We start from the raw sequence: 19,816 nt of genomic DNA on the forward strand, positions 1-19,816 counted from the left end.
GCAAGCTGGGGACATATCTGTTGGAAGGGACCGAGGAGGAGAAAAACCTGGATGTATTGGTTGATCACAGGACGACTATGAGCTGCCAGTGTGATGAGGCCGTGAAAGAGGCTAATGCAGTCCAAGGTCCATCAGATGAGGTATTTCAGTAGAGATAAAGACGTGTTATTACCATTATACAAGGCACTGGTGAAACCTCATCTTGACTACTGTGTGCAGTTCTGGTCTCCCACGTTTAAGGAAGGTGAATATAAGTGGAACAGATGCAGAGAAGGGCTACTAGGAGGAAAACCTACGTCATGACAGGAGACTCAAGGAGTTTGGCTTGTTTAGCCTAACTAAACAAAGGCTGCGGGGAGCTATGATTACTCTCTATAAATACATCAGAAGGACAAATACCAGGGAGGGAGAGGTGTTATTTAAGCTAAGCGCCGAAGTGGACACGAGAACAAAGGGATCAAGAAGTTTAGGTTTGAAATTAGATAAAGGTTTCTAACAATCTGAGGAGTGAAGTTCTGGAACAGCCTTCCAAGGGAAGCAGTGGGGACAAAAATCCAAAATGACTTCTAGACAGAGCTTGATAAGTTTATGGAGGGAATCGTATGATGAAACTGCCTATAATGGCATGTGGCCCATGTGACTGCTACTAGCAAATATCACCAATGGACCGAGATGGGACATTAGATGAGGAGGGCTCTGAGTTACTACAGAGAATTCTTTCCCAGGTGTCTGGTGGGTCTTGCCCAGATGCTCAGAGACCAACTGACCACCATTTTTGGGGTCAGGAAGGAATTTTGCCCCAGTTCAGATTGGCAGAGATCCTCAGGTTTTTTCGCCTTCCTCTGCACCTTGGAGATGGGTCACTTCCAGGTTTTAACTAGAGTAAATGGTGGATTCTTTGTAACTTGAAGTCTTTAAATCATGATTTGAGAACTTCAGTAACTCAGCCAGAGGTTATGGGTCTACTAAAGGAGCGAGTAGGTGAGGCTCTGTGGCCTGCAATGTGCAGGTCAGACTAGGTGATCATGATTGTCCCATCAGGCCTTGAAGTCTGAGTTTAAATTCAATGGGAGTTTTGTCACTGGCTTTGCAGAAAAAACTGGACTGGGTCCATATATTATAAGCAGGATACTCTGCTGAAATATGTTACCATTGGGATACAGACCCTCCAAAGATGCAGAGGAGTGAGAGTTATTTGAGAATGTGAATAATTTCTAATCTATAATAGATTTCTCTCTTTTCGGAGAAAGCAATGCTATGCTGCAGCATTTAGAATAGCTTGACTCTCCAAAAGTAATATATTTTAAAGTTTAGAATGGACCTAATTTTGATCTCTTATATTGATATAAATCAATAGTAATTCCATGAAATCTAGCGAATTACACTGGTTTAAAACCTGTGTGAAAAGAAAATCAGTATCCTTTCCTAGAATCCCCATATTTAGGGTATTGCAACTGATATAGCATAGATTAGTGGTGGGCAACCTGCGGCCCATCAGGGTAATCCGCTGGCAGACTGTGAGACAGTTTGTTTACATTGACCATCCACAGGCACAGCTGCCCGCAGCTCCCAGTGGCTGCAGTCTGCCGTTCCTGGCCAATGGGAGCTGCGGGAAGCGGATTACCTTGACGGGCTGTGTGTGGCCCACACACCCCAGGTTGCCCACCACTGGCATAGATTCTTGAGTTCAAAACCAAGTGCAGAAAGATAGTTTTCCTTTTAATGTGATAGGACAACTATAAATAAATATAGCTATTGTCCCCTTACTAGCATTGTAAAAATCAATGGGCCATATTCTCCCCTCATTTACACCTGTGCAACACCCTGCACTTCAGTGGGGTTGCATGGAGATAAGTGAAGGCAGAATGTGGCTTGTTAATTAATTAATACTGAGAACACTGGGTGAGATATGTACCAGTTCGTGGTGTTGTCCCCATTTTTACAGATGGGGACTGTGAGGTAGAGTGAGTCAGAGCAAAATTTTCAAGGACATTCACCAATACTGTAGGTAGAGCTGGTTGGAAATCATTTTCAGTAGTTCAATTATTTTTGTCCCAAGTTGAGAAGAAAAGCCAAAATTTCAAATTTTTTGCAGAACAAAATTATGGAAGAAAAAATGTTTGCTTGCATTGGAAGATTTCATTCTCATATAATCAAAATGTTTCATTTAGATTTCAGTCCTTTTTATTTTATATAGAAAACAAGTAAGTATATTTTGAAATGAAAAGTTGTTTCAAAACAATTAAAACTTTTCATTCCAAACATGTCTAAATGGGGCATTTTCTGAATGTTTTCCCCCAATTATTTAAAATGAAAGGTCATCAAAATGATAATGTGAAAAGATTTGGTTTAATCAAAATTACATTTTCCTTAATAAACCTCTTTTGATGAAATTTTTCAACCAGCTCTAATTTTTGGATGCCCAGTTTGAGACACCTAGAGTGGGTCTACACTGTAGTTAGACTCTTGTGGCTGGCCCATGCCAGCTGACTTGGGCTGTTTAATTGTGGTGTAGATGTTCGAGCTCAAACTGCAGCCTGAGCTCTGGGACCTTCCCACCTTGCAGGATCCTAGAGCCTGGGCTCCATTCCAGGCCCAAAGATCTAGACTGCTGGGCCTTAAACTTTGCCACTGTATCCAGTGTCAGCAAGAGAGGATCACTCACTCTTGAAAAATAAACACAATTGACTGACAATAATGTTAATTCATATTTTGAAAACTACTACTGAAAACTAGGTTAAAAGATGCCCAGTTTTTGCTGATACCAAGTCAGACAAATAACAAATAAGTTTTCATAAAGTACCAAGATTCTTCATGTTTGATCTTTGCTTTGTGGATACACTTTGCACCAATAACACATTTACTTTAAGATGTTCATTTCTTCACATAAAATTCCAAATACAGAATTCTGTGTTACGCTTTGCATTTAAAAGTCCTAAACCTCACAAGACTTGTTTTCCAGGAAACAGGTCCTATTCAACATATGCCCATCTCTATTTCAAAATATGAATGTTTCAGTGATAACTTCTTTTATCCTGCTCCTTTGTAACAATTTCCACTGAGAGAAGGCCAGTTGTGACAGCCAGTTTAATCAAGTATACTCTTACCTGATGTTAAAATAGGCCAGCGAGATACATATGCCGCTAGCAAATGTACTTAATTGCTCTTTATAGAAACCTTCTGAACTGCTTTTTAAATGTCCCTCTTTCCGCTCACCTGCTTGCCTTTTTCTGTGTTGAATGACATTACAGTCAAGAGTGGAAAGCAGACACAGATATTTGAATTTGGACCAAAGGCTTTACATGGAGACAGTTAAATCCATTAGTTTAGTGAGCTGTCTCCAGCTCTTTCAAAACAGTAATCTGACATTTGGTAAAGGGAGCTGTATACCAGCACTGCCTATTTTAATACTTGCTCTCAAGGCAAGATCAGATTCTAAATATATTACAGAGATGACGGTCATTACAAATACCTAGATAGACAGGTCACATAAATACTTCACCCACCTTGTCTGTCTGTCTGTCTAGGTAATATCTTATTACTTCACCCACCCTGTCTCTGTAACATCCTGGGACCAACATGGCTACAACGCTGCATACAACAATAGACAAAAAGAGTAGGCGTGAATCTTGGGTTGTCTGAAATCTGGCTATGGATTTGAATTTTGTGGCCCATCAGTTTTTACTGGAAGGGAGTGTCTTCTGCCCATTGTAAAGGATTGGCTGGACAAGATACGTCTGTCAGGTTTTGCCCACAAAAGTTAGTCAAGCTTACATGTATTAGAGTATAGTATGTGGAGTCTTCAGGATTATTTAAAGTTTTGGGTTTCCGCTGTCTCCTTGGGGGTCGCTGTAGGGGATGAAAGTCTTCTGATTTGGTGGCAACTGTAAAAAAAGAGCAAGAGCCACCCATGTTCATTTGTTCACAGGATGAGTGTGCGTGATAAAAACATAACAAGAGAGGCATTTATCTGACAATGAAAAAACACTTTCAGCTACTTTTAACACTTAAAATAAAGTAAGTGTTTTGGACATTTCCAGGACCATGCTTGGAAGAAATGTAGCTCTGTTAAACCCACCTTCAACAATGCCCGTGAACACAGATCACACAGAAATTGGCGTGTTGGAACAAGTGTGGAACGCTCTCTCTGACACAGGCTAATGCTGGATGTTTCAAGGAAAGGTGCTGGGAGCCAATGATGAGGTATTTGTCTGTACCCTTTGTCCTTTTCTCTGTCCTGTATGGAAACTTGTCCACTTAATTCCTTAAAGCTAATGCTGTGAGTTTGTCACTGAGGTCATGGATTCCGTGACTTTCCATGACCTCCCTGACTTCTGCACTGGCCGGTGTGGCTGGCTTCAGGTCTGCCTGAGCAGCTTAGGCAGCCCCTAGGCCAACTGCACTGGCTGCCGCTGGGGCAGTCTCAGCCCACTGCCTTCCGCACCCCTCAGCAGCAGCAGGAGCTTAGGTGGGGAACTCAGGGCTGGGGGTTGGGGTGTAGGAGCGGGTGAGGGCTCTGGGTGGTTCTTATCTTAGGTGGACTCCCCAGAAGTGGCAACATGTCTCTCCCTTTCAGCTCCTAGCTCCATGCGCTGCTTCTGCCCGCAGGCACCATCCCCGCAGCTCCTGTTGGCCGCGGCTCCTGGTCAATGGGAGCTGCGGAGCTGGCAATGCATGGAGCTAGGAGCTTAGGGAGTGACATGTCGCTGCTCCCAATAAGCTGGGTAGGGAGCTTGCCAATCCCACCAACTCCCACCCCCCAAGCACCAGTGGGGGGCCCCAGGCTTCTCCCACCCGAGTACCTGCACTCCCCCAACACACCTGCAGCATCCCCTGGGCCACTCCCTAGCGCACTTGCGGCCCAGGCTGCCACCCTCCCAGCAACTACAGCAGCCCCTAGGCCATCCCCCCCGTGAGCACCTCCACTCTCCCCACAGGCACCCCTCCCCCCCAGATTTAGTCAGGGATATAATATAAGTCATGGACAGGTTATGGGCTGTGAATTTTTGTTTACTGCCTATGACCTGTCATGACTTTTACTAAAAATACACATGACTAAAACGTAACGTGTGCTCAGAGTTTTTAGTGCCCTAGTTGGGTGCATTTATCTGTAGATTCAACTGCAGTCTCATCTTCCAATCTCCTTAATAATCTGTCACTTAATCTAGTATAATTGAAAATATAGCTAACAGGGATCTGGTTTATTTCACCTCACTGAACAATGACCTTCCATTCCTATATCACATACTAAAGTCATGGCTCCCTGTAGTTGTAGCCTGTACCTTACAGGCATTTGCAAGAAATTTAACATTGGTTGGCAAGTAGAAATCATGAGAATGAGAATCAGGCCTGATGTCTTTATTTTTGTTATGCACATTCCTCTTTTATATGAAACCAAATACCTCTAAAGACTTATTCACGTATGCTACCCAAAAGTCAGTAACATATAAACATGTCCTCCACTTAATGAGACATTGCTAATGCGAGGAGTCCCATTTTTTACCTATTAAAAGGTTGATTCTTGGAGACAAGAAAAGAGCAGAATTTACACTTGTTAATGATTTTAAATGTAAGAAGTGAGCAACCCTGCATGAAAAAAAATGTTAAATCCAGAACTGTAAAAGCGTAAGAAATATTTATTTATCTTATCTCATTCTCCAGTCTTTCCACCAATGTGAATATGACCAGAGCAACATGTGCCATATTTAATAGAAAATATTACAGATAGAGCTGGTCAGAATATTTTTTAACAAAATCTATTTTCATCAAAAGATGCTGTTTTGTCAAAACCAAAACTTTGCCAAGAGGGATCGGTTTTGACAAAGGATTTGATGGGAAGATTTCCGACTTCCAGGGCACGGGAGAGACCCCTAAAATAAAAAACTGGCCCTTTTTGTTCCAAAAATGGACATTTTTCACACATTTCTGTTTCATGAAAACATACAAAAGATTTTGTTTTCGTTCTGATGCAGAATGAAACCAAATTTGTAAACACTGAAAGTTGTCATAAAACAGAATTGTCATCCCCCCAGCCTGCTCTGATTTCAGAGTTAGATATTGGCATCTGAGCTACACTAGTTGGTAAATGTGAAACAAAATAGAAAATAAAAGCTCTCTGGACATCCTGAAATTGCTTCATGAAAAGCACACAGCTTTTATATTGACTCTTCTGTACTGAGGAGTAGTAAGTATTAATACCCGTCGAGGTCCTGCACACCCAAGCTAAACACTCACATGCACAATGTGCATCCCTGGAAGATTAGTCCAAAAGCTTTGTCAAGGCCAGATCATTTCCTTGGTTCTGTGCAAAGAACCACCCTCTGTGGATCATAGTCTCTTCACATGGAAAGGGAGCGCCATGCACCTATACATCAGTGTTCCCTTTCCTTTAAATCCATGGAGGACTCTGTGGTTGTGAGGAACCAGAAGTAGCTGAGGCAGGAGATGAGCATCATCCCCCCTGTGCTCAGCATCAACACCAGAGGAAAGTTAATAAAGACAGTGACGGCTGTGGAGCTTCCTTCATACTGGGATGGCCCCAGGGCAGGAGGAGGAGCCTGTAGCAGTGAAGCTGTGTTGGTGCCCTGTTCACAGGGATCTGGGCAAAGCCAAGGGATAACGTGAGAGCACAGGATCTCTGCACTGAAGGCATTGTGTCCCAGTATCTCTTCAAGACTGGCCGGGTTTTAGGATGGGCCCCTGGTCTTCCCTGCCTCACAACAAAATAATTCAGAGGAAACTCCATGAGGGAAACCTCTGAGTTTCCTGGCCCATACATGGATATTGTACTTGGGGACAAAATCTGCCCCACAATGGCTTATTCACATTGCTAACTACTGAAAGTATATTCCACTGCAGTGGTAATGCATTGAAGTACTGCTGTTCCACCTGAAGTGAGTTGTGCCCATGAACCAGAGTGCTAACAACATTCAAGTGGGTAAGGAAGGAAAGAATACATTTTGTTCTCTAAGGGTATGTCTGCACGGAAATTAAAAACCTGAGGATGGCTCATGCCAGCTGACTTGGACTCACAGGGCTCGGGCTGCGGGAACATCTGCGCTCGGGCTGCAGCCCTAACTTTGGGACCCTCCTTGCAGGATCCTAGAGCCTGGGCTCCAGCTGAAGCTCAAATGTCTACACTGCAATTAAACAACCCTTTAGTCTGACTCCTAAAACAATTAAACAACCCTTTAGTCTGACTCCCGAGTCAGCTGGCGTGGACCAGGTATGGGTGTCTAACTGCAGTGTAGATATATCCTAATAGCTCCCAGAAACTTTTGTTTATTTTACTCTGGGGAAGTAAAATCTATTCTACCTACATCATAACACCTTTTTAATTAAGAATGTGGCACGAGTAGTTATAATGAGAAATGATCATCAGTGTTGGCACCTGGAAAATTAGCTGTATACGATTTTTGGTATGTGTGATAAATAAGGCTTGTAAAGGTCACTGCTATACTGAAGAGCCAGGAGGAATAATGTTAATTTAAACTGTAATAGGGTAATGATTCCATTTATTGTTTCAGCTTCTTATCTGAAATGCAAACTGCTCCTAATGTAATGAATGGACTATTATCTCAACATTTTACCTTTAAGAGAATAATGGTATTTTTCAAAGTCAGGGTATAGATAATTCACTTTAGAAATGAAATTTACATACAACTAATTCATTTTACTAAATTGAGATTAAATATGAATCATAGTTTCAATTAAACAGATATACTGGGCCTAACAAAGATACATTCTACTCTACTGATTCTACCCTCGTTATGATGCTGGTTTTACACTGGGGCAATTCAATTGTCTTCAATTCAATGGTTGACTTACACTGAAGATAAATCAGAAATGATAATCTAAAATGATAAAAGTAGTTTAATTAACTATAAAACTCTGTTATACATTTTCAAAAATTCAATCTGAGTGATTGCTATGATCACATGAAAATCTGGAAAAAATGAACAAAAATGTGGAGCACTAGGAAAAGCCCAAGAAAGTAGATCTGTAGTTTTTATAGTCACACAAGAGATCATTACCCTACATGCTAACACATTATTCATTATCTTATCTGACACATCATCACTGTCAAAGACATAAAGTACACTTTTCTTTCAGATGAAAACTATTCCAGTTGAAAATAGCTGAGAGAGTCACTTCTCTGCATAGCTGCTCTGAAAATTATTCTTCCTACACTCAGAAAAATTATTTTAACGATCATAAGGTCTCAGTAAGACAACTTGCTTTGATTATTGAAAATTATATTGCTGAGAAGAGCATCTTTTTACCTAGACCTAAATCATTTGGAAAAATCTGCCAACATAAGTGTCTATATAATACTTTCCATAGACATATCTAAATTTGACTTGCATGCCCCTGCTTCATGGATGAGATGAGGGTTCTATTCGTTCAGATTACTTCTGCATTCCTCCATTTTTTCCAACTCCTATAAATCTCCTGTGTCTGGAAATCTTTATTTCCCTCCTTTTCATCAAATGGAGCTCTCCTTCTATATGTTCAGCCCCAGTGGGATTAAGCTCAATTCTTGCAAGTACCAAGCAGCCTCTGCTAGTTCCACTACCAGCTGCTATAGACATTTTCTCTTTCAATACATCACTTCCTGTTACATACCACAGAGGCTAACTGTGAAATTACTACAATACCTTGGTGATACAAACTGATAGGCCAAATTCTACTGTCAGTCACACTGGTGTAAATCTGAAGTCAATGGAGTAACTCCAGATTTGAGGAACACCAGTGTAACTGAGAGGAAAACTTGAGTAGCAGTAATTGAGATTAGGGGCCATAGCAGTGATGAAGTTGGTTTCAGGGGCTTTACATGCTGCAGCACTGACACCAGACACTATGAAAGGAAGTTAGGGGGACTGGATTATTATTCTGGAGAACAGCAGGTCCTTTAAGATTATAAACCCTAAAACTCTGAATTTCCCTTCTTTGTGAAGTTCTAAAGAAGGCCACAGATGTGTCTGGATTTATTTTTTGAATTATCCAAGATGTAACTTACATGGAGTTACATCAGAGGCGAATTTAGCCCTACCCAGAATTTAGTTCACTTACCCAGAGAATCAACTAATGGTTAATAGATTTCTTTCTGCTCTTAGTTGTGTGTGTTCTTTTTTTATGAAATACAAATACTGTAGTTGGTATCTGTAATATGGGACAACTTATTATGCATAGAGTAATGAAATCTGCTTTTCATTAGTTGTCAATACACCAGATATCAGAGGGGTAGCCGTGTTAGTCTGGATCTGTAAAAGCAGCAAAGAATCCAGTGGCACCTTATAGACTAACAGACGTTTTGGAGCATGAGCTTTCGTGGGTGAATACCCACTTCTTCAGATGCATGTGGTGGAAATTTCAAGGGGCAGGTATATATATGCTAGCAAGCAAGCTAGAGATAATGAGGTCAGTTCAATCAAGGAGGATGAGGCCCTGTTCTAGCAGTTGAGGTGTGAAAACCAAGAGAGGAGAAACTGGTTCTGTAGTTGGCAAGCCATTCACAGTCTTTGTTCAATCCTGAGCTGATGGTGTCAAATTTGCAGATGAACTGAAGCTCAGCAGTTTCTCTTTGAAGTCTGGTCCTGAAGTTTTTTTGCTGCAGGATGGCCACCTTAAGGTCTGCAATAGTGTGGCCAGGGAGGTTGAAGTGCTCTCCTACAGGTTTTTGTATATTGCCATTCGTAATGTCTGATTTGTGTCCATTTATCCTTTTCCGTAGGGACTGTCCAGTTTGGCCGATGTACATAGCAGAGGGGCATTGCTGGCATATGATGGCGTATATTACATTGGTGGATGTGCAGGTGAATGAACCAGTGATGGTGTGGCTGATCTGGTTAGGTCCTGTGATGGTGTCGCTGGTGTAGATATGTGGGCAGAGTTGGCATCGAGGTTTGTTGCATGGATTGGTTCCTGAGCTGGAGTTATTATGGTGCGGTGTGCAGTTACTGGTGAGAATATGTTTCAGGTTGGCAGGTTGTCTGTGGGCAAGGACTGGCCTGCCACCCAAGGCCTCTGAAAGTGTGGGATCATTGTCCAGGATGGGTTGTAGATCCTTGATGATGCGTTGGAGGGGTTTTAGCTGGGGGCTGTATGTGATGGCCAGTGGAGTCCTGTTGGTTTCTTTCTTGGGTTGTCTGCCCACATATCTACACCAGCGACACCATCACAGGACCTAACCAGATCAGCCACACCATCACTGGTTCATTCACCTGCACATCCACCAATGTAATATACGCCATCATATGCCAGCAATGCCCCTCTGCTATGTACATCGGCCAAACTGGACAGTCCCTACGGAAAAGGATAAATGGACACAAATCAGACATTAGGAATGGCAATATACAAAAACCTGTAGGAGAGCACTTCAACCTCCCTGGCCACACTATTGCAGACCTTAAGGTGGCCATCCTGCAGCAAAAAAACTTCAGGACCAGACTTCAAAGAGAAACTGCTGAGCTTCAGTTCATCTGCAAATTTGACACCATCAGCTCAGGATTGAACAAAGACTGTGAATGGCTTGCCAACTACAGAACCAGTTTCTCCTCTCTTGATTTTCACACCTCAACTGCTAGAACAGGGCCTCATCCTCCCTGATTGAACTGACCTCGTTATCTCTAGCTTGCTTGCTAGAATATATATACCTGCCCCTTGAAATTTCCACCACATGCATCTGAAGAAGTGGGTATTCACCCACGAAAGCTCATGCTCCAAAACGTCTGTTAGTCTATAAGGTGCCACTGGATTCTTTGCTGCTAATACTACCAGAGAACTTTTATTTACTAGGTTTTGGTTGGGTCTTCAGTTGGTTGGCCCTCTGGCTGAGTCACAAAGTTCTTCTGGGGTGGTAAGGAGTCCAAGGAATAGTCTACTTTGCCCTCACTACAGTCTTCAGCCCTGGCTCTGGGCCCACTGAATTCTGCCCTTTCTTCAGGCTCCCAAATAAGTCCTGTCCCCATCTTAGGGTTTCTGGCAATTTACCTGCCGCTGGTAGAGGAATTCAGGCCTACCCAACTCCAGGTTCCACCCCATGGACCCTCTAAACAGTAGCCAGATATAGCTCGATTCAATTAGTTGCTGCCTCTTCCCTGGGCCTCTTCCCACCTGGCTCCTTTTGGCTTCACCCTTATCTCAGGGTTAAGGGTCTTGAGTCCTCTTTCTGCAAACCCAGCTATGCAAAATACAGCCAGATACAAACTCTGGCTGTCCCTTGAGCTTCTGGCCAGAGCAGAGGACCCTTCCTCACACCTCTGGTTACAGCTAGGAACTGACCTTCTAGGCCACTCAACTTCTTTTATCTGGGCCTGCTGGCTCTGATTGGCTGTCACTAGCCCTTCTGACCCTTGGAGGTTCAGGTCTCTCTAGCTTCCAAGATGGGCTGCTTCAGTGAAGTCTCTCTAGGCAAGGTTGGAGGATCCACCTTTACTGCTCTTTTCGTCCCACCTTGCTGCTTTCTGCGGTCCGGGGTAGTAGGACTGCAGTCCTCGGTAGGGAGCTGCAAAGGCTAGGCACAGCCCATCACAGCAGCCAAAAAATCACTGGACAGCAGAAGGAGTTGGTTGCGTCACTTTCCCCAGCCATGCCCCTCTGCTGAGAGGTTGTTCAGAAGGGGACCAAGCAGGGCTGTTCTGCTGGCCTTATGCCATCTAGAGATTCCCCCTACATCTGGGTAACTCCCGAGAAGCTAGTTATACCTGCATTCTGACAGCTTAAAGCAGAAGTAACATAAGCCCAAATCAGAGCCAAAACACCTGCATCTCCACTCCCTTGCATACTGGGCTAGGTCCTCAGATGTATCAGAGCTCCTCATGCTTTGCAAGGACCAAGAGGGGGTAATCTGGAGTGGATCTTGCACCCATTTGAATTTCACCCTAAAAGTAGAAAATTCTTTAGTGGAGCTTTAGTACTTGTAGTGATGGGCATCATCATTTTCCTGGAAAGAGATGTATTCTGTAAATCCTGCTAGTGAATAGCCTATGGAGACTGGTTCATTCCAGGAACATTGCACGGATTGCCTCATGCCTTTTTGTAAAGCTGGACCAAAGTTCTTTTACAGCCTATTTAAAAAACCTGCTGAAATAAGATTACTTTGGCCTTCTCGACACAGATGTATTTTTAAAAAAACTGCATATTTTGCATTTTTAAAATTAAATTGAACATATTTTAAAACCTTTTACATTGGCACAACCACATCAGCCAGTTCTCCTGCAGCCCCTTACCTTCTGTGATTAGTAGAAATAATTTTCTGCAAAGTATAAAATGTTATCTTTGGAGCTGCTAAGCTGTCAAAATGAACAATGCCAGTCTATTTGTAGATAAAGGCAGACGCATTCCTGTTTGGCATACAAAATGCAATTCTAGATTCATGCGTACAGCTGTAAAATGACACATTAAACAAGTGATGTTGAAGAAAATGTGTACAATTATCATTTAAATCATCATAGTAATTATATAAATCTAAATGTCATCTGATTTAAAGACAAGCAAAGGGTCGGCAATCATTGCCATCCACTGATTAATGCCTCTATTGGGGACAGAACAGCAAGGGAGACACTCAGTGTGAAAACTGCACTAAATAAAAATAAAATCATTGCTTCAAAATGAGTAGGAAAGAAGATGGCAAGGCTTCTTTCCGTATCATAAACAGTATATCACTTAGTGAGAGACCATATAAGTCTGGCCTAGTTAGCCATACTATAGATAGCTTAGTTTATTGGCTCCGATTTTTTTTCTAGAGCTGCCCATGATTTTTGTGAGGAAAAATTATGAATTCAGTGTTAGGGATTGTTTCTAGATAACTGACGCTTGTGTGCAGTATCTTAGTTCTGTGAACATGAAGGTCACTACACACCAGAATGGTACACAATAATTCAACAAAAGAAGCAGGTGAAATAGAAGTACATTTCTTACTAATCTACAGTGCATTTTTAAATACAGTACATTCAGAAAGAGAAAGTGCAAACCAATTGGTAATGTTTTGTATACAGTAAGTATTAAATGGAAGCCCATATTTCCCATATGTATTGCATGTCCATTTCAGATAATATGCAGCTATAGTAAATGAACACTTATTGGGATGTACAGGGCTATTGTTAAGATACATATCTTACTGAAACTAGTTCTGCTATGCCTAGATTCAAACTATTTGACTTTCAAGCTTTGTAATTACTCCAGTATTTTCTCTTATTTTAATATATTGCACGCTCCTGTTTATGCCCATCTGATACAGGAGTTTTGCTTGGTGTACAGAACAGGATTCCCAGTCCGCATAAAAACATTCCCCAAGCAAATCTGAACCCCCTCCCTGCTCTTCTCTTCATCACTATTCAAATGTAGCATTAATCATCCTTTAACAAATGTTCTAAGAACTGATGAGGGTTAATTCTCCTTCATGACTGGAGAAGTATTGCATGGGGTGGAGCCCAGCTGGGCTGTGGAACTCCAGATGCGCTTCACACCAAAACCACATCAGGGTCAGGAGAATTAATAGAATTTCATACATAATGGGTGAATAGAACTCCTGACTCCATGGTCCCAGCTTTAGCCCAGTCAAGCTTCCTTTACGCTTATAAAACCACTCTTTGACAGTTCATTGTCTGGCAGAAGCTTTATTTGTTAGCTTTATTATGATAAGTAGCTTTATTATGATAAGTAGCATCACTTAAGTAGGAACTGCTAGTTAGTAGAAACTGCTAGTGTCAACTACACAGAACATGCAAGTTTAGCATATACAACTGAACCTCAGAGTTCACCACAGTTACGAACTGACCAGTCAACCACACACGGCATTTCAAACCAGAAATATGCAGTCAGCAGCAGAAAGAAAGAAAAAGCAAATACAGTACTGTGTTAAATGTAAACTACTAAAAATAAAGGGAAAGTTAAAAAAAAAAAGATTTGACAAGGTAAGGAAACTGTTTCAGTGCTTGTTTCATTTAAATTGAGATGGTTAAAAGCAGCATTTTTCTTCTGCATAGTAAAATTTCAAAGCTGTATTAAGTCAATCTTTAGTTGTAAACTTTTGAAAGAACGATCATAGCGTTTTGTTCAGAGTTATGAACATTTCAGAGTTATGACTACAAAAGTAATTTTCCTTCTTTGGTATTCACCCCTTCCTGTCAACTGTTGAGTATAGGACACGTCCACCTTAACTGAATTGGCCTTATTACCCCCCACTTGGTAAGGCAACTCCCATCGTTTCATGTGCTGTAATATTTATACTGCTCACTGTATTTTTCACTCCATACATCTGATGAAGTGGGTTTTAGCCCACGAAAGCTTATGCCCAAATAAATTTGTTAGTCTCTAAGGTGCCACAAGGACTCCTTGTTGCTTTTTCTCCATTCCCAAGGTGTTTGTAAATCTGAGGTTGTATAGTACAAATAAATACTGCCAAACTTGGACCTAGTGCAAGTGGTTGCAATGCCAGTCAAGTTGCCCTCTTACTCCAGGTATTAATTTCACCCAGGAAGGGTGCTTAGAGGGGGAGGGATAGCTCAGTGGTTTGAGCATTGGCCTGCCAAACTCAGAGTTAGGAGCTCAATACTTGAGGGGGCCACTTAAGGATCTGGGGCAAAAACAGTACTGGGTTCTGCTAGTGAAGGCAGGGGGATGGACTACATGACCTTTCAGGGTCCCTTCCAGTTCTAAGAAATAGGATATCTCCATTCATTAATTTATTTATTATATAAAATAAACAAAATTGCACATAAAGATAATTTCAATTACTGTAGCATTAGGGAAAGCAGTAACATATCTACCTACAATGCAAAACATGTTTTGTGCAATATGTTGTTCTGGTAATCAATAACATCCTGGGGAGTCAGCTGACGCACATCACAACGTGTTTATGGCATCTCTGAGACAAAGAGCCTCCTCTCAGAGAAACACTTCTCAATATGCTGCATTACTGTCCTCAGTCAAAGGAGGTACTTGTTTTACAATCCGCAGATATATTTCTTAGTTCCTAGGAGTTTGCTCTCTCCACTCAGTGATCTCCACACCATATTAGGTTAATCTTTTGTAAAATAAATTTAAAAAAATATTCTTTCTTAAAAAAACCCACAACCAAATGGCAAGGATTCCAAGGCTACAAGCATGGGTGGCAGGTATCAAAGGCCAGGGCAGGCTAAGCCTCCCCTAACCCAGGCCAGGGCCTGCCCAGGTTCCACCTGAGACCTCACTTTCCTCTCCCTTTCCCCTGAAGCCGGCAGGGCCACAGTTCCAGCTGGTGGCTTGGAACTCAGGCCTACCAGTGGCTCGGTGCAGGGGTTGGGCTAGTGGCTGGGGCTGACTGGTGATCTGGTGCTCGGGCTGGGGCTCCTCTGGTAGTGTGCATGGGAGCCTTGAGGCTCCTCTGGCCATGGTGGGGAGAAGTAGCAGAATCAGTGGGTTAGGCTCCCCAAAGGAGGGTTTCACCTGCCACCCATGGCTACAAGTTCATAATGATGGGCGGGACCTGGGGTGAAATGGACCAGGAATGCACCAGCAGTGGGAGAGGGTTGAGTTGCAGCAGCTGAGCAGCTCTATACTGTACCAGGATTCTCACAGATAGGGAGAATCCTACACTGGCTGGAGTCACCAGCTTTAAGACAGTTTTGTGACCCATAACAAAGCTACCTTAATGGCCCAGAGAACTGAGCCCTAAATTCATAGCTTTGATCAAAGTGTTGTGTGGTTGTGGGTGGTTAGCACTTAGAGGTGGGTAACTTGTAAAGCAATTTTCAAACTTCTTTTACTGGGAAATAGTCACTGTCTTCCAATCCTGTTGATTGAGAGATTGGGGAAGGAGGGGGGGTATAGTTTGTTTAGAAACCTCTAGGAGAAAGTGGCAGGAGATTGGTTTGCTGGGGTTTTTCTTTAAAGGAGCAGAACATTAACTGACATGTTAGTCAGCTGACTAGGAGTTTATAGGCTAGAATGATCATTTGGTCTGACATGGTAGAAAATACGGTTTCATGTTTGATTAGGCTTAAGGGGCTGTCAGGAGAGCAACTGTGGCTGCCCTTTGCTTTACAGGTTAATACTCTTATACTGTTCTTAGTAAGCTTGTGCTCATTTTCCCAATTTTGCCCTTGAACTGCATCCACTTTAAATAGTAACTCCTCTCCACATGCTGCACTCACCTTGCTTATTTGCTGACCTTAGCAATTTAATCAAAATCCAAGCACTAGAAATCAAACTTCTTTTAGAATCTGACCATTCTTCTAGAGAATTTGCATGAATCCTCTTGGAAAGAGCACAGCTTGACTATAAAGTATAAGCTTCTGTATGTTTATGACCATGAGCTTACAGGGCATTTATACCATTTTTGCTGTGTCTTGAATGTTCGAAAGGTATGTCTGGCACCTTTCCAAAGGCAGTTAATTGTGCCTTGGTCAAACACACAAGCAAATAAACAAAAAAAGCTTTTATACTTTAAGTAAAAATAAAATAAAATTATGTTTTGTTTAGGGATCAGAGCTCTCAGATGTATTATTCCTCAAACTACCATATTTGGTGCACAAAAGCATCAAATGCTGGCATGTTAGAGGTGCCCACATTTGTCTGGAAGGTAGGTAGAGGAAATAAAGCCTTGTTTTGTTAAAAACCATGGTACATTTTTTTGTGAGAAACAGATTTAATTTTATTTGGTAAAGGGCAAAATCATGGTCCTGATAAAATTAAATGGGACTTTTGCCTTTGACTTCAATAGCACCAGGATCTGACTCAAAGAAATGTGTGACATTCTTTGCTCCATGTTCAGAAGGAGGTGATGTAATACTTTTCACCCATTATGCCTTAGAAAAAACATGGCATTTAAAGGGAAAGTAGAGGCACAGATAAGGGCTGCATTATGAGGTTGTATGGACAGAAACACAGGCTGGGCACGGGAAGTTTTTCAAAGGAACAAAGGGGAGTTAAGTGCCAAGCTCCTATTGACTTTCAATGGGAATTGGGTGCCTAACTCCCCCTTGAAAGTCTCCTTCTGGACCTGTATCAGGTGTTAAGTATTGTAATTTTATTAGCTTCAGTGGAGCTACTCCAGATTTACACGAGTGTAATTGGATAGAATTTGGCCCATTTTGTAATTAGCAGAAAGAGGTTGGCATATATTTCCACCTGGGTTCACTTGAGTTTTTATCACTTTTAAGTAAGATCTTTTTCTAATTGGCAAAACAGGTCTTGTATTTCCCTCTCCCTGCCTCTCTTATCTATGTTCTGTAGGGAAATGTTTAAGAAGCATTTGCTATTTTCCAAAGAATGAGCCTTTAATACTATATTATCTAAGGAATTAGCCTCATACTGTCAAAAAATCAGTAAAATGTAATAAAGAATTCAGCATAAACCTGCTAATGATTAACATGTCTAAAATGAAAGTCCTGCCAAAATCCTGGAATGGAGTTTTCCATCTGATGTTTGCTCCCTCTTGCAGAAGTCAGATGTAGAAGCATGCTGCCATGAAGAACTGGGGATTAACAAGGAGTAGCCTTTACACTTTCAAGGCCTGACTCTAATACACACTGAGGTCCCTTTATTTCACTCTGGCAGTGTGAAAGGCCCTTAAAATGGGGGTAAAGTACATGCACATGTACTTTAAGGCCCCTTTCACATTGCCAGAGGTATGTAAAGGGGCCTAGGTGTATATGAGACTCACCTTCACAATATTATAGTGACAACAATGTAGTATGTTTTGACCACTGAAGGGCAAATTCTAAGCTTGGGCTACGGTCTGGCCACTTGATACACCCGGATTAGAGGAAACCTTCCCACCAGGCTGGGGAACTACTGAGCAAAGCCAACCCTAACCCAGAAGACAAGAGTAGTCTCTACAGCTTCATATGCACCTCTCCATGTTGGGCAGGTCCTGGTGATCTGCATAGCAATCACACCCTTGACCTTCACTCTGGCCCATCCATTGTCTACCCCTATCTGTCCCACATGGGCTAGTATTCAGGGAGCCCTCTGAGGACCAGAGATTCATGGTGTGCTGAGGGTATGTAACCACTGTGCCTCCCCCAAAGGCTGCCTCCTGTTGCACAGCAGAGCTGCACCAGTTATCATGCAACTGTAACTGATATGGGATTCAATTAATAAATAATTAAAGAGGAGGAATATAATTAATGCCAGTCCACATGGTTTTATGGAAAATAGGGCTTGTCAGACAAATATGATTATATTCTTTGATGAGGCAACAAGTTTGGTACAGGTAACTTTGTAGATGTAATAGACTTTGCTGAGGCTTTTGACTTAGTACCACATGACATTATGTGACAAATTAGTACTATACAATCTCAACAGAGCACCTGATCAGTGGATTAGGAACTGGCTAGCTGACTGCTCACAAATCTCAATGAAGAACCATCATTGAATGGGAGAGTCCACAGGGATCAATTCTAGGCCTGACGATATTCAACATTTTTATCAATGATTCTGGAAGTAAATATAAACTAACTGCTGATAAAATCTACAGATGAAACAAAGACGGTGGAGTGATACATAACGATGAGAACAAGGAATTCACTCTGAGTGAGCTAGATCACCTCGTAGCTGAGCTCATTCCACCAATATACATTAACATAATCAAATGTAAGGTCGTACATCTAGGAACAAGGAAGGGAGGTCATACTTACAGAATGGGGGACTGTCTCCTGGAAAGCTGTGACTCTTGTAAAGGAGCTAAAGGTCATAGTGGACAACATGAGTTCTCAGTGTGAAGCTGTGGCAAAAAGGGCTAATGGAGAGGTTCTCAAACTGGGGGTCAGGACCCCTCGGGGGTCGCAAGGTTATTACACGGGGGGGTTGCAAGCTGCCAGCCTCCACCCCAAACCCCGCTTTACTTCCAGCATTTATAATGGTGTTAAATATATTTTAAAGTATTTTTAATTTATAAGGGGGGTCACACTCAGAGGCTTGCTATGTGAAAGGGGTCACCAGTACAAAAGTTTGAGAACCACTGGGCTAATGTGATCCTTGGATGTATAAATAGGGGAGTAGGAACTGATTTTACCTCTGGATATGGTATTGGGGAGACCGATACTGGAATAAAGCAACCAGTTCTGGTGTCCACATTTTTAAAAGGATGTTGAAATATTAGAGAGGGAATAGAAGAGCCACAAAAATGAGTAGAGAGCTGGAGAAAATGCCCTACAGTGAGGAAGGTCAGGAGTTGACTTGATCATGGTATATAAGTACCTTAAATGGGGAGAAAATACTGGGTACTAAAGGGCTTTATAATCTAATAGAGAAAGGTATATCAAGAGCCAATGGCTGGAAGCTGAAGCTGAAGTCAGAAGCCAGAAAAATTCTCAAATTCTCATTAGAAACAAGACACTTATTTTTAACAGTGAAGGTGAACAACCATTGGAACAAACTACCAAGGGAAGTGATGGATTCTCCATCTCTTGATGACATCACATCAAAACTGGATACCTTTCTGGAAGATGCTTTGGTCAAATACAGGTTATTGGGCTCAATGCTGGGGAAATGGGGCAAAGTTTTATGGCCTGTGTTATACAGGAGGTCCAAATAGATGGTCTAGTGGTCCCTTCGAACCTTAAAATCTATGACTATGAATCCTCGTCATGGAACCCTCTGTGGCTGCAAGACTTGCCCCTGAGGGACATTAATGTTATTGATAAACATGAAGGTTGAATATTACCTGATTGACACACATGAGGAGAAAGTTGACCATTTGTTTGTTTATCTTTGGACAGCATCACAGGCCTCAGCTGATGCGACAAAATCATTTCATTCAACTTTTGCTGCAGTGCCAAATAGTCTTCGGACAATTTTGATATCTAAAAAAAAATAATACAAGATAGAG

The 19,816-nt window shown here is 41.9% G+C and overlaps 1 protein-coding gene across 4 annotated transcripts in view; it reads right to left on the reverse strand.

Annotated features, from left to right (window-relative positions):
- MYO3A (myosin IIIA) overlaps positions 1–19,816 on the reverse strand; it is a 220,499-nt gene that overhangs the window by 15,064 nt on the left and 185,619 nt on the right. For all 4 annotated transcript variants that reach the window (XM_050939001.1, XM_050939000.1, XM_050939003.1 and 1 more), the window contains 2 exons: positions 19,652–19,790; positions 3,775–3,884 (listed from right to left, as the gene is read on the reverse strand). In XM_050939001.1, coding sequence (XP_050794958.1) covers positions 3,775–3,884; positions 19,652–19,790 — 249 coding nt within the window. The remainder of the gene's footprint in view (positions 1–3,774; positions 3,885–19,651; positions 19,791–19,816) is intronic.

The sequence above is a fragment of the Gopherus flavomarginatus genome, chromosome 2 (assembly GCF_025201925.1).
Source record: "Gopherus flavomarginatus isolate rGopFla2 chromosome 2, rGopFla2.mat.asm, whole genome shotgun sequence".
NCBI classification, from domain to species: domain Eukaryota; kingdom Metazoa; phylum Chordata; order Testudines; family Testudinidae; genus Gopherus; species Gopherus flavomarginatus.